The following is a 14,794-nucleotide window of genomic DNA, read 5'->3' on the forward strand; positions in this document are numbered from 1 at the left end:
TTTAATAACTGACCACAAGTTTTCATCCTTTATTCTTATAATTAGATCAATTAGATAATTCTAAATGATTTGAAATGCACACTTTCCAAATAGAGATACATCCACATCAATCCAAACCAAGAGTTTGTCATTTGGGCAATTTAGGATGTGGATAAATATTTCCATTCATGTTATTGTGCATTGTTCTATGAGACGTCATCGTCACGCGACCCTTTGCTGCCACCTCCAGGACGCTGAGGCTCATCTGACCATAGTGATGATGCACCATGTAGTCACCTCGCTGCTGATTCATCAGTGTGATGAATCTCATGTTGTACTACAAGCTGATGCTTTGTATTTTACATGATAACAACATTAACAGTTAAAGCTTTATCATTGTACTTAATGTGAAATTGTGTAACGGAATCTGAGCTACACAAACTTTACAAGTTGCTATTGTAAAATGATTTATTCACTATTTTTTTCACTTCATTTTAATTCTCTGTTATTTTATGTTTTCTTCATACTTGTATGGGCTAGACTGAAATGATATAAAATCAACTTCAGCTTGCGGCTTGTAGTGAACTGGTATAACTGCCATTATTAAAGAAAAAACGGACTAACCATTAGGTTATTCATTTAAATCCATTAAAGAGCCACAAACACGGTAAGAACTGAACCTATGGAGATAGTAAATTATGACACTAAATACAGTCTTTTATTTTCACTTTAAATTTTCATCAAATTATAGAAATTAAAATCCCAAAAGTCCTTAAGAAATACAGGAAATCAATACTGTTACATAAATACACCAGTTTGGCAAAAGAATTTCAATACGGACACACAGTTTATGTATCAACAAAACACAGAGGTTTGTAATACATAATCAGAGGACTAACAAAGGTCATTTACCATTCCCATAAATTGTATGTGTGAAGTGTGAATGTGTGTATTTTTCTTACAGTATGTGGGACTTTCAGTGTATGTGTGTGCATGTTTGTGTCACGTCTGAATAATTGTCCGTGTCTCATCTGGGGCCGAGCTTTAACGGGGCCTTGAGAGACGAGAGGTTCCTCTTGCTGTTGTGGGGCTTCACTCTCAGGCTTTGTTTTGGTGCAGTTTTCAAGTAAAAATGAAGCTGTCAGGGAAGAGACGAAGACAAAAGTGATAAAGACTCAGTATCATTACGGCTCACAACAACACACAGACACAAGAAAATAAATTACAAGCCTTATCTGGGGTTCTCCAAGTCGACCCCTCATACCTGCTTTTTCTTCTAATACAGTAAATCGGTGGGTAAAGTTGTGTATCACCTGTGTGGCCTCAGCTGGTCCCACTGTGATGGTGCTGGTGGAGGGCAGGTAGCCCGGGGCGGACACGGTCACAGTGTAGGTGCCTGGTAACAGGAGTCTGAAATAGTCGCCCTCCACTCCTGCAGGAGCGCACACATGAGGAAAGGATAAGAGGCTTCAGAGTATTCAGATTATATATCAAGTACAAGTAGCAGTAATTAAAAATCTTTTACTTAATCTATGCAAATATTTACAGCAACAACTGCATATTCAACTAAATCTGTCCAGTTTTCATGCAAAACGGCCAATGTCAGAGTTATATTGTTATATATTATGGTATTGGTTTATTTTTACAGATGCATTTTCATATAAACAACATGTTTTATTTATCACCAGGTGGCTTAATTTACTGTTTAACAATGCATCATGTTGTCATAATCTTAATCTGCAACGCAAGTGGAGACTGTAGCAGAACAAAATTTACAACTAAATAATAGTATTAAGTTGTACTTCCTTATAGAGCATAGAGTAGCCTGAAATTATAATACACTTGATTATGGTACTTAAGTAAATCTACAGTTTGCACTATTTTCAACATGCACTTGTACCACTGACCAATAGATGGCAGTATGTCCCACTGCACTTCTTTTTTTTTGGTTCTGATGATAAATTAAAGTTCAGCCATAGAACAACAAACTCTTGGGGCCTGTGTCTCTTTCAAATTAAAACACATATGAAAACTCTATTTATCTTGAAATAAATGTTCTTATGTTAATAAGTTAGTTTTTTGGACGCTTCATTCTAATCTTAGCAGAATATTTACTACAAACCACTTATTTCTACTGCATCTTACCGCTGGTCACATCATGGGGGAAGCCAGCTACAGAAACCTCGGCGTTGCCGACAACGTTGTTGTTTTCATCATACACCATGCCTTTTATCCCCTGATGCACCTGGAGAAGGAGGAACATGTATATTACTCTAAAAGAATTCGGTGCCGTCCAAAATACAACGAACAAAATCTGCTATAGAGTAAACCAGACTGTAGATAGCTTCTTGTTTGAATGTTATAATAGAAGTCATATAAGGTCGTACACTCAATTTCTAAAGCAAATGCCAAAACATTCGACGTGATTAACCCTCCCCCGTCTTGTGGTCTGCAACAGACACACAAGCAAAACAAAACAGTATCTGCAGCCTCTTTCATTGTGGTGTGTTTAATCATTGCAGTGGAAAAAGTGTACATTTCTGACCCCTCCCTTGTGGCTTCAGAATTAGCATTATTGGCAAAGCGTTACGAACATTTCTTCTCAGAGGGATAGAGGACATGTTGTCTTCAAACCAAGGTTCCATTTTAATGCTTGACACAAGGTAAAGGTCAGTTTAATTGTATTACACGTTATCCAGGGAATCCCAGCCAACATGTCCAGGAAACCAAAGACTCTGGACTGTTGTGTATGAGTGAAGGACTGTGTGTTTTGTGGCGCGTGCATCAAGTTGTAAAACCTTATTGACATAAACTGTAATCTGCAAAATTTTGTGTACGCTTCAGTGTGTTTGCTCTGACCTGCTCCAGGTAGGAAACCAGTGCTTCTCGGTTGCCCAGCCACTCTCTGGGCAGAACTGACGCTGGAGGGAACTTATCACAGCTCAGCTCCAGGGTGATCTCGAAACAGTTGGTGTACAGGTAGTTAAAGTCCTGCATGCCTGAAACACACACAGATATTTAATTTCACTTTGGATAAAGGACACTGTGTCTATATACATATATGAAGAGGGGTGGGTGGACCCTTCGACCCATTGAGGGGCTGTTCAGATCTTTAAGGAGAATTTCAAATTCTTTCAAATAGAAACTAAAGATGTAATTTTTGTTGGTAAGAAACTGGACAACACAGCTTCTACTTAGTTGTACGAGAGCTGTTTAATTCTTCCAGAGAACTGACGCTAAGCACATTTTTCATGGACTTTGCATCCGAGGCCAATATTGGGAGGGACCAGTTCAAAAGTAGCCTCGCAGACCATGACATAAAACTTGGAGCAAAAGGAGCTGTTAAAGTAAATATAACGTGCTCCTACCAAATGCGACTGTGGGTGTTTTCATCATAATTCAAACGCTCGCATGACACAAGTGAAAAAAGCTCAACAGATTCACATTCCAGCAGACGAATCCAGACCAGGACAGATCAAAGAGGTGGTTCTTGATAGTGTTGCAGTTGCAGGTGAACTGAGCTGGGAACTAATACACGACCAGACAGTTTGATGAACTGCAGAATCAAAACATGCCTGTAAATATTCATCAAGGGTCTCAGTGCATAAACCAAACAAGCTGGCTGAGGACTTCAAGTCAGCTGCAAGCGCCAAAGCTTGTATAAATCCTAATGGCCCGTTGGTGTCCGATGCCACAAAGTGATATCATTTAAAACCCTGATAAAACCCCCACTCTGCATTCTGGGGTTTTACATGACACACGAAAACAATTCTCAAATGTTCAACTGGTTTTTTTTACTAGTTGCAATTAACAGACTGTAAATCTGCTTCGCTACTGATGAGACATTGAATTTCTTTACTCAAGACTGGATCTCGTAACACAAAAACAAGATATACTACAGTTAATACTACACAAAAAATACAGTAAACGATGTGTATATTTACTGTATGTGGGGGAATGTTCCAGCCACTTACAGTTTTCACCACTGCGAGTTACAAAAGCGCCCAGATTCTGTGCAGCTCAAGTGAAAGGCTAAAAAAATAAGACCTCAACCTCCCCACAGATAATAATTCAAACAGTTCCTCTGGTTGTTGTTGGCACGCAGTCACCTAATTGTGGTTACGGTGCCGGTGGTTAAACCCACCGAAGTGGTGTCACTTACAAACGTGAGCAGCTAAAGTGAGGGAGGGGGGGTCAGAGGGGAGCAGCTACTGATGTACGGGAGGTGAAGAGGTTAGAGGGGGGGGGGGTTGTAGCACAGAGGCCCCCAGAGAGAGTCACGGAGTTCACGAGGACACTGGGACACGCAAGCCTCTCAAGGCATCTCATTCATGCTGCAGCCCATGCCAGTGCTTGCCAACACTCATGCAGGTGGCCTTGTCTTTCTTTTGAACGAGAAAGATAATGGATGTCCTCCAACATACTGGAATTTTCCACGTCAGCAGGGGAATACAGGGAGATGGTCCCGACCAGTGTTCTCTGCATTTGAGGTGCACGGCAATGCCCAGAGAGACACTCCCTTTCTTTCACTTAGTCAATGGATATATTGCAAATTGTTCTGTTAATGAATACTTTCATAAAAGGGTTGAAAATCATCATCTAAGGGGGATAGAGACATGCATTTCATGAGTTTCTAGTTTTGTCTTTTTGAATTTGTCATTTTCTCTTGGTGCTGCTCATGGACAGGAGGTGTTGCTGACCTTTGGACAGAGAGTACCAGCTGGCACCATTGGTGATCCCCTCTTCGAAGAAGTCCCCGCAGTTCCAGCCCTTGTGCATCCAGCTGTGAGCGTACGAGTAGGTCCTCGCCAACTGCCATCACAAAGGATCACAGATGTGCATGAGCACGATCAGTCGCCACATGTTCCCGCACACATGCGACAGACAGAAATGGATCGGATGTGTATTACAGACCTGTCTGAAGATTTTGTCATCCGGAGTTGCCGCGTATGTGGTCCTCCCTCGAATGCGGGAATCTCTCGACTTGTCGAAGGGGTAATTGGCCACCACGGCTCCTCCATGGAGGTTGGCAGACAGGACGAAATTGTAGTTTTGCATCCATTTTATGACGGCCAACGTCTCTGGTTCAACCTGTGGAGGATATTCAATGAGAAAGTTATACAGAAAGTCACCATAACTGTTAGAGCTGATGTCCAGAGACCATACAGACCTTTTATATACATGCACACACCAAAGACATGCTGGCCAAACAGAGGACTATTTACATTATGTCTTTTATGGAATGTATATTTATATACTGTAATAGTGTCTGTCAGACCTCCTGTGCAGTTACTTATAACAAAGGTTTTATACATAACCATCACTTCATCCCACACCTGGTTTCCCTTTCACCCAGAACCACTGGCTTCTCTTGGCTGGTTATTTTTTCTCTGTGATTTTTCTTGCCAACAGGCTCATCTTGAGACACCCATGGTTGATTCCTCTGCCTTGAAATGTATGAAATTCTTCTTTATCCTACAATCTTGCAGTTTATCTCATTTCCATCAAGGCTCTAATGACTCAGTCATCGTGCTCAGTGTTTGTTACAGGCGCCTCCTTTTTAGTTTTTGAGTCTCGACATAAAGAGATGCACAAAAGTCGAGACTCAAAAACTAAAAAGGAGGCGCCTGTAACAAACACTGAGCACGATGAATGAGTCATTAGAGCCTTGATGGAAATGAGATAAACTGCAAGATTGTAGGATAAAGAAGAATTTCATACATTTCAAGGCAGAGGAAGAAAGATGAGTTTACAAGATAATGCAGTATTTGGATAAACACAACACTCCTCCAACCTCCATAGAAAATCTACAATAACCCATTATGGTCACAAGACTATTTAATAGAATACATAAGGCTGTTAATATTTACTTTACATGTATTAACCCATCTCATGCTGCACTTTCATCCTCTGCCTCACATTATCTAATCAGTTCATCTCCAGTTCACTGCTACAGACATCTTAACCCTTTAGATTCCAGTTCAGGCGGACATTTCTTCTCTCTCTCTCAGCACAAACCATCCTCACTCCCTCCTGGGTGCATTTCGTGCTTAGAGAACAAGGACTAAAACCTCTCCTTGAGTGAGGTATGTAGGAAAATAAACACAGTCTGGCTCTGTTCAACAATAATCAGGCCGCTCGGAGCCCAACTGGCCTTGAACGCAGCATCGGCACCAAGAAATGCGCGTCGTGTTTTGAAGACTGGCAGGTGTTTATGATGCGTGGATCTTTATATACTCCCGTACATGCTTTGAAGTCAGACCTGTCCCTGTGGTGTTGGGTTTCACATGAAGTGCACACACACACACTCACAAAAACACCCTGACGGTCATTTCTTATTGTTACTCTCAACGAATAACTCAGGTAGAGGCAGAATACCATCAAATCCACACATTCTGGATATAAAGTTTATATCAAAGAGGCGATCAATTGTCAGCGGATACTTTCGTCCTGCAGGCTTCATGGTGCGAGACTGGTTCTGGTTTTGTATTTGACACAAGAGTTGAGGGTTAAATATGCTTCTTCATACAGGTATCAAAATACTCCATGGGCAAGGCGCCTGAAAGGCCAACCGTTGATGTATTGTGAGTTAAAACAGCAGAATAGATATAGTTCTCTTGATGAGGAAAACTGTGTTTCTAACTAAACTTGCTCCTCTGGATAAAACACCAGCAGTTGGCTGAATGCAGCATGGCTGAGCCTGTGAGGATGTAATCCCGGCCGGCATGAATGAAGTATCTGTAACAGCGGCACAGTTTCTCTTTTGTGCATCTCTTTCAGGCGGCAGCCATGTGGGTAGACGGCCAACTGGAGGGAACAGCGTTTTAGTTTTCTCAATGCATTTGCAGACCAGACACTAGTAAATAGAAAAACAAGTTTGGAAATCAAAGGCGGTTAATTGCTAAGGAACAAAAAACAATTTATTGTGCGTAAGTGATAATGCAACTGTTGCTCTTTAATGCCGTACTTTGTTTGGAGGAGATTGAGGCCACAAATGCTGGAGATACAACACAATGCACCATGCGTGTGCATCTATTCACTACACTGAGGGTTTTGTGGTCTTTTATTTTGTTATTTTTCTTCGTCAGCAGGTGTTTCAAGGTGGGAGTGTCTCAACCTATGTTTAGTTGCTTTAAATTGGTTAAAAAGTTAGAAATAATATCAAGGCTGTAACTTCTACAAACTGTGAATGCCATGAGTCCCTCCAGGTAAAGCTATAACGTCAAAATATTCTTTGAATCCCTGTTTTTTTACTCTGCAAAGGAGATTCTACATTTTTTTTAACTTTACATAGGGTAGAACATCTTTATTTCTCATTGTTAATGTAACATCAGACGGACAGATAACACGCATATTATGTAGAAGTTGGTCAATAGTGTCATAATAAGATGGAAACAAACTCTCATCTCATATTCGAGTGTATTTGACTTTTGAGCCTCGGGGGATATTTCAGTATATTTATAGAGATTCCATTATGAAGCTCTGACTTGTTTCAGGAAGGATGAACTGAAGGCCAGGGCCAGTTTCGAGATAGAGAGACACTACAAGGAAATTAACCATGAAACTGCAACAGTGTCTGCTGAAGATAAGATGACTGCGGACGAGGCATCCTCCGGGATTTGACCTTCAGATGTAAAACGCACTGTTTATCAGACAGTTAGTTTGAGAGCACATTTCTTCCCTTCCCTTCTCTGTTCATTTTACACTGCAGAGAACCAAACTATGTTTATTCCCTTTTTGATATTTACTGTGTTGGGCAAGTATCTCATTTGTACTTTGAATGGAAAGCATCTGCAGTTACATGTACAGTACAAGACTGTGCAGAGAGCTTTGTGTGTTCCTGCCAACTGCCTGGCAATTTCATTTCCAATAGTCTCATAGCAACAAAAATATCCACAAACAGGGATCCAGCTCAGGGGTGAATGTGTTGGTTCAATGAAGAAAGTCGGCGTCTGTGTCGTTGGAAGTCAGACACTTGATGAAGAGGTGATTTTATGAGTGAAACCACAGGTTTGTAAGAGGGAGTCAGGCGGTAGCAGGTAACAGACACACTCTGAAACCACAGAGACGGTCAGCTCAACTTCTCATGGTGGTGATAGAGAGGAAAAAAATTCTTCATATACATTACACAAATCTTATCAGCTGTCCCAGGAGTAAGGACCTTTGTATTTCCATGTAATTCTGTTTACTTCTGACTTCCTTCTAGGCTGGAAGACAAATGCCAAGACTAATAAACTCATAAACCTCTGAACAATCTTTAAAATTAAGTCTGGATCCAAAAGATATTCTTAAAGATGCGTTTGTTCCCCGTCTGCATGCAGCTGCTTTGTGAATGTTTCAGTTTGCAAAGACAAAGGGGAGTTTAAAAAAAAACAAAACAGTTTACATAAGGAAAATATAGGTTTTGCAATAAGAAAAACACAGCAGATCCAAACAGGTCCGACTGCTCAGACACACAAAAGCACCAACCAAGTGATTTACAAGCTCTGCTCTCTGCTTGAATTTATGGACAGTTTATTTTTATTTAGTTAAAGCTCAGCTGGCAGCACAGTCTGTTCCACAAATCTCACGAAATCATTGAATGCCAACAGCTCAGCTATGTTACAGTTGCTCACCATTCAATGCACAAGCAAGAAAAATGTCCTCACCCATGTTCCTCTCTCACCCAAGCATGCACATACTCATACACGGTGAAGGATTGTCTTCACTGACCTGTTGCTCCCAGTTATCCGGCAGCGGCAGGTGGTGGTTTCGCCCTTTGGTTTTCTCGTAGTAGTACATGAGCGCGTTCAGGTCTGGGAAGTTCCGGTTCAGATCCATTTCCCTGGAGTTCCCTCGACCCACCAGGTAGCCGTTGAACTCTGGACCCTGTTGACCCACAGACAAACTTATCGAGTGTGAAAACCTGTTTGAGTCACAGTCACCTCGTTCCATCATGTTTTTGGCTTCAGGGGTTTTTAGTTTATTTCAGACTATGATTTCTAACTGCGTGGTTGCGGTAAAGGAACTGCACAGGCAGAGCAACAATAGGAAATTGTTGTCTAGGGTTGGCAAAGACGCTTGGTGCAGACAGAAAAGTCTCATTAACCACTGGAAGTTATTCCCATAAAATGTTGCACAAACATTCATAATACCCTGGGGATGAACCCTGATGACTGTGATGATTCCCAGCATTTTTCTTTTCATGTTGTGCCACCACAAGGTTCACATTTGTGGTTCAGGACGGAACGTCTCCACCACCGATAGGACACAGACATTCATGCCCCCCCCCCCCCCCCCCGGGTAAAATGCTATTATACTAACAAGTTAGCAATATATGAGCAAAAAGCTGAGATGAACTGTTGGAAGGCCCTTCTGTTCTCGAGTACGGCCTCACAGAGCCGTTAGCGTGGCTGTAGATTTATTATTCTCTGGACTCAGGGTGTTGGAATTTCACTTTTCCCTGTTTGCATTAGTTGCAACTCCAAAAAAAACGACCATTTATCATTGCGTGTTTTCAGAAGTCAGAGCATATTCCAGGAAATGATCGAAATAGGGAATCTTAGTATTTCTATGCAAGACAACTGAGAGTACTTTACATGGAGATGCAGTATTTCAATCTTACACACTACTACGCCTTCTAGGATGAAACGACCTCCCCCATTGTTTTCCAGATGCTGCTGCTCCCAAACATCTGTTGATGAAACAAATTATAGTGTGGTGTGCACGTGTCATCCGAGTGTGGCAAACAGAAGGAACGTCGTGTGCAACATGGCCTCCTTAGGACGTATAATTAGTGATTGTATGCGTGTGTGTGTGTGTGTTAAAGGGGGTTTCATGTCAAGTCTGTTGTTTCATGGTCTGTATAATTATCCCAGTAGAACGCGGGGGGGCTCCCTCGGGGAAACTGATCGATGGTGTTATAACAGACAAGATTTCCTGTTTTCTCCAAGTTGCTCATCTTGAACACAAACCTTCATTTAATATCAAGTCAGATTCCTTTAGATGGATGTTATCAGAGGGAGTTAGTGCTGAATATGTGTATTGAGCTCTGATTTTAACTTGCGGAACTCAACTTCCACAGAGGGACCTTAACTTTTCGAACATTTCCACTGGCAAATAATGTGGAAACTTTTTCCAGAGTGGTAAATGATTGCTCAAGAAAAACAGCCGAGCGCGTCCCCGTGGAAGATTTTCCTTGCTTTTTTAAAAATTCTTTAGTTTTGGTTCGCAGAAGCCTGGAGGTCAGGGTGTACATTACCTGTCTGGCAGCCACCTCGTAGCCATCGGGGTTCATGGAGGGCAGGATGTGTATGCGTGTGTCATGAATCAGCCTCGTGATCCGCTGGTTTCCGGCCCGGTACTCCTCGCACAGAAACTGGGATAACTTAATGAGCAGCTCGCGGCCGAGCACCTCGTTGCCGTGCATGTTGCCCACGTACTTGAACTCTGGCTCCACTGGAGAGGAAATGGAGAGGTGGAGGGGGCATGGCGTCAAAAAAAGACACAAAGAGAGCTACGAAGCTTGACATTTTAAATGAATGCCTGAGCATGCACGCAGACGCACACACACACACAGTAGCTCATTAACTCAGTAGGCTGTCTCTTTCATGTTTTTGATTCAGCCTATAGGTTTTTTCTGTCGAGTTACAAGTTTGAATTCTTTACATCATCACTATCACGTAACTTTACTGATAAGCATGTGGCATAAGAAGGATCAACACAATAGCCCCCTTTTGACTGGCTGAAGGATGGGCCAGGAACCCTGCCTCCTCCATGTTACTGGATGGGACGTGGGCCAAACCCCAAAATTCTAAATCTTTCTTGATTATCTGTCATTTTAGGTAGCTCTAATCTAATTTGATGCTATAAAACCCAGGTGAAACGTCATGATTGACAGCTGAAACTGACTCGTGATTGGTCAAAAGCATGTATGGGCAGGACCTTGATACCGGGACTCCACCCCCTGATCGCTGTGCAGTCTCTGGGTTCTAGATAGTCGGGTCTTTTAAAACAGTTTATGATCACAACCATCTTACAAACATTCTTCTCAGCGACAGTTTGTTTAGAGATTTGAATGAGCCTTTCTAAGTGGCTCCTGTAGCCTTGAGCCTCAAGCAGAGATGAAGAGCAACAGAGGTCTGGTCACCACATCTCCATCTTATTTTGAAACAGGTAAAACACACAAAGTCTCACTGTGAGCTAATTTACTTTCGTTGCTCAATGTTTTATTGGAGTTTCCTGATAAGGATTTTTCTCAATGTTCAGCCAAAGGTGAGCTCTGGAGTCCAGCTACAGATGATTGAATTATTTGGATAAGGTCATCTGGCATTCCGATGTATCTGTCAATGATTGAGTGAGCTGCTTCCCTCTCTGTGTCGGGATCCCTCTTTCCACAGGGTCCCTTCATTAATCACTGCATCTTTGCTTAGAGACTTATGAGCCCCAGAAACACAACAACGAGAGCTACTGCAGAAAACTGGCCAGGGTATAATATTTCAATATATGGCCCAGTACATAGAATGCAACTGTTTTAACTGTTGTAATGGTGTTTTTTGAGGGGTTGGGGTATTGTGTAGGTGAGTAGATACTTCCAAATGTATGAACACCCTTCTCTAATTGCTTCAGGAACCCAAATGGTGCAGCTTGGGCACCGCAATTCACCTCCCTTTCTTTAGGAAGGGGCCAACTGGCCTTAAGATCAGAAAACAGTGCTGGCTCTGAGCGTGGAGCTTAAAAAAAGACTCACACACACACATACACAAACACAGCAGTATGTGAAAGACATGAACTTCCTAAATGGTGCAAGAGGCTTGACCCAGACAAGACATAGGGTCGCCCCCCCCCCCCCCCCCCCTGTGAAGTGCGCAGTTCCTGTTTTTCACCCTCGGTCACCTTGCAACAGAACAGGCGCACATCCTTCTATTCTACTCAAGGAAGCCCCTACGTGTGCACATGCAGAAAAAAAATTGCAAGCTCAGCCGCCGCCAAAAAAGCATTTTTTCAAATAGCTGCTATTACAAATACAAGAATGGGTGTTGAAATCACAAAACCTCTCACATGAGTATGACCCTTTGGCCTGTTTTCAATACAAACACCGGCTTTAATGAGTTAGGATTTTTCAGTTTGCGAACGACACATAAAATAAACGGCTGAGGAGCTGATTCGGGGGTTTGGAGAGGAGGGGAAAACAAGCAAAGCTTTCTGAAGAGTGGGTTCAGGGTTAAAGCCGTGTTGACTCAGACTGAACCCCTGTGCCATCTGCTCCGCTTTGAATAACACCCCACACATTCTCAGTGGCTGAATGGCAAAAGAGGAAAAAAAAATGAAATGAATCACAGATGTTGTCTCGGTTCTTTCAATTTTGCCTTTGAGTTTTCCGCAGATCACGGTGAACTGATGTTTATCGAAGGATCCAGCTCGGAGAACACTGCTCCTTTTTGGTCTTCGCTGCTAAGCCCCACTGAAACTCAGCTTCATATTCGAAGAGCTTGCATTTCAATCTACAGAAAAAACACAGAGCGTGTTCAGACTGCTCTGTCTCCTGCCAGTTCTGCTCTCAGCAAGAAGTGCACAAAAAATGAGCAGCCAGGCCTGGGTATTAGAAATCCATAATCATTTAAAATCCATTTTCTGTGCCACCAGAACAATATATCATGTTTTTATCAGCTTCAGTAGATAATTCATGCCGTTAGAAATAGTTTGAACTTGTTGTTTAATAGAAATTCTACCACAAATAAACTGATATTCACATTTTTAAGATATCAACTTGAACTTGCTGTTATTTTCCCTGTTATCAACCCCCATTAAAACACTTTTTATCCTAATGGAACCTGCCCATCCACAGGGAGTCAGCTGGTACTCACATGCTTCATGGATGCCCGGGTTATCACTGAACTCCAGCACGTAGAGGTGGCGCCCCTCCACGCTGTGCCCGATGCTGTAAATGCGGGTGACGTAGGGGCACTCGCTCTGCACTGCAAACAGAGCTCGCACCATGTCCTCGTACCGGTGATGCTGGAACTCCGAGCCCGCCACCAGGAGCCCCATCAGCCCCAGCAGGACAGCACCAAGCCAGGGGAGAGTCCACCGCCGCTGCATGGTCCCTCAGCCCAAGTTGTGCAGCACAGGAGGAGATAAGGGGAGCCTGGTGTAGAGACTTGCTGCAACAATGCAATGCACTCACACACACTTTCAGATGTATATTTATCTCCTCACACACCAAACATACTGGCTACTCCCTGCTTGCTCTTTTCCGTTCCCGTTCACCCTTGTTTCTCTCCCTCTCCCCCTGCCTCCTCCCACATACAGTCCTCACACTGAAGAGCAACTAAGGACAGCCCCTCGCTCCTTCTTTGTCTCACTCTCCTCCTCCAACAGCTGCTTCTCTCCCTCTCTCTTTCCCTTTGGGTCCTTGTCAAGTACATGCTACTTGCTTTATTGCTGCTTAGAATGCTTCTGCTCCCAAGTGGTCCGTCCCACAGGGCCCTCGTCTCTCTAACAATCCGATTTTCCTTCTTGTCCCTGAGACACTCGTTTTCAATCCCTTCCTTTGTCTCTAATTCTAGTTCGGTTCTATGCTGCCTTCCTGGGAAAGAGGGGTTGTTTCCACGGCACTGCTCTCCCCAACCCCTGCAGCCCTCAATCATCCATTCATTAACTCTTAAGTCAACACACAGCCCCTCAGTGTGTGTGTGTGTGTGTGTGTGTGTGTGTGTGTGTGTGTGTGTGTGTGTGTGTGTGTGTGTGTGCATGCACGCACATGTGCCTGCACTCCTCAGATGAATCAGTGTGAGAGGTCTTTCGCAACCTTTGGACTGGTTTTGTTGCTTGGTTTCCTTGAAGAAGCATTCACACACACACACACACACTGACACACATATGTAGGAAAACATACCCACACACGCTCTTATGGCCCAGGGAAGAAAGACCAAATGCTGCAATTAAACTTCTAAAACACACCGGTTGATGCCAAGACACCCCCCCCCCCTCTCTGTGAACACACACAAACACACACACACTGCAAAGCGTGCAAGGGGTGCTGTCAATCAAACCTTCCAGAGAAAAGAGGAGTGTTTTTTTTCCCCTCACAGAGAGTTGTGCAACAGCTTGTAGAAGTTTCTAAAAAGAGAACAGGGAAAAGCAAATGAGACGCAAGAGAAAGAGCCGAAGAAGGAAAATGAAGCAACATCGAAACTCAAGAGGAAAGAAAAACAAGGAGGGAAGATGAAGATCAACAGACAAGGATGGAGAGAAAAAGGAGGAGAAAGAGAGACAATGTAAAGGACAGAGATATAGTGAGAAATTTAGACGAATACAAAGACTGACTAGGCAGCAGTGCATTGAAAGATCGGCCTTTTTCTCATTGCTTTCCATCCCATCAGTGCCATTGCAACTGACAAGTTAAAGTGAGAGTGCACTGGTCCTCATTGTCTCTCTGTTTGGTCTGCCTCATTGTTTACATCTGTCCCCCCCCTTTTTAAACATTCACTCTGCTCCCCGCTCACATCTCTCTGCCAAAAGCTCTCAGCTGTGACTTTCAGCTCGGTGAAACAGTCCAGTCCAAGATGTCCCAAAACCTGCTTCACTGAGATCAGATTAAATGGATCGTCACTGACACTGACCCTGAAGAAAACAGCACAGGACAAGTTCAGTTTGTATCAAGGAGTTAAAACATCAAGTATTAACCTTGAAGAATTTCACCTTGAATTGTCTTAAGTGAATGTGTAACCAAATGGAAACTCTGAGGCCGAGCGACATTTTCTGTTGTTTATGAAACTTGGATAAAGTTGTGCAAGAATATTGATACTATCACCGGGTACTTTACATACTCGGC

At 42.9% G+C, this 14,794-nt stretch overlaps 1 protein-coding gene and 1 long non-coding RNA gene across 2 annotated transcripts; one reads left to right on the forward strand and one right to left on the reverse strand.

The window, feature by feature from the left end:
• Positions 1 to 647: 647 nt before the first annotated feature.
• On the reverse strand, positions 648 to 13,930 carry cpn1 (carboxypeptidase N, polypeptide 1). Its single transcript, XM_034569586.1, has 10 exons — positions 12,825 to 13,930; positions 10,220 to 10,416; positions 8,692 to 8,847; positions 4,894 to 5,070; positions 4,680 to 4,791; positions 2,839 to 2,978; positions 2,125 to 2,224; positions 1,293 to 1,411; positions 692 to 1,117; positions 648 to 659 (listed from the first exon to the last, which is right to left on the reverse strand). The coding sequence occupies exons 1-9, from the start codon at positions 13,057 to 13,059 to the stop codon at positions 1,007 to 1,009; spliced, it is 1,347 nt and encodes a 448-aa protein (XP_034425477.1). The 5' UTR covers positions 13,060 to 13,930; the 3' UTR covers positions 648 to 659; positions 692 to 1,006.
• LOC117752375 lies at positions 4,024 to 4,368 on the forward strand. The gene is made up of 3 exons (XR_004612070.1): positions 4,024 to 4,172; positions 4,205 to 4,212; positions 4,243 to 4,368. It is a non-coding gene; the product is annotated as an uncharacterized LOC117752375 (long non-coding RNA).
• Positions 13,931 to 14,794: the final 864 nt, after the last annotated feature.

The sequence above is a fragment of the Hippoglossus hippoglossus genome, chromosome 19 (genome assembly GCF_009819705.1).
Source record: "Hippoglossus hippoglossus isolate fHipHip1 chromosome 19, fHipHip1.pri, whole genome shotgun sequence".
Taxonomy (NCBI): Eukaryota; Metazoa; Chordata; class Actinopteri; order Pleuronectiformes; family Pleuronectidae; genus Hippoglossus; species Hippoglossus hippoglossus.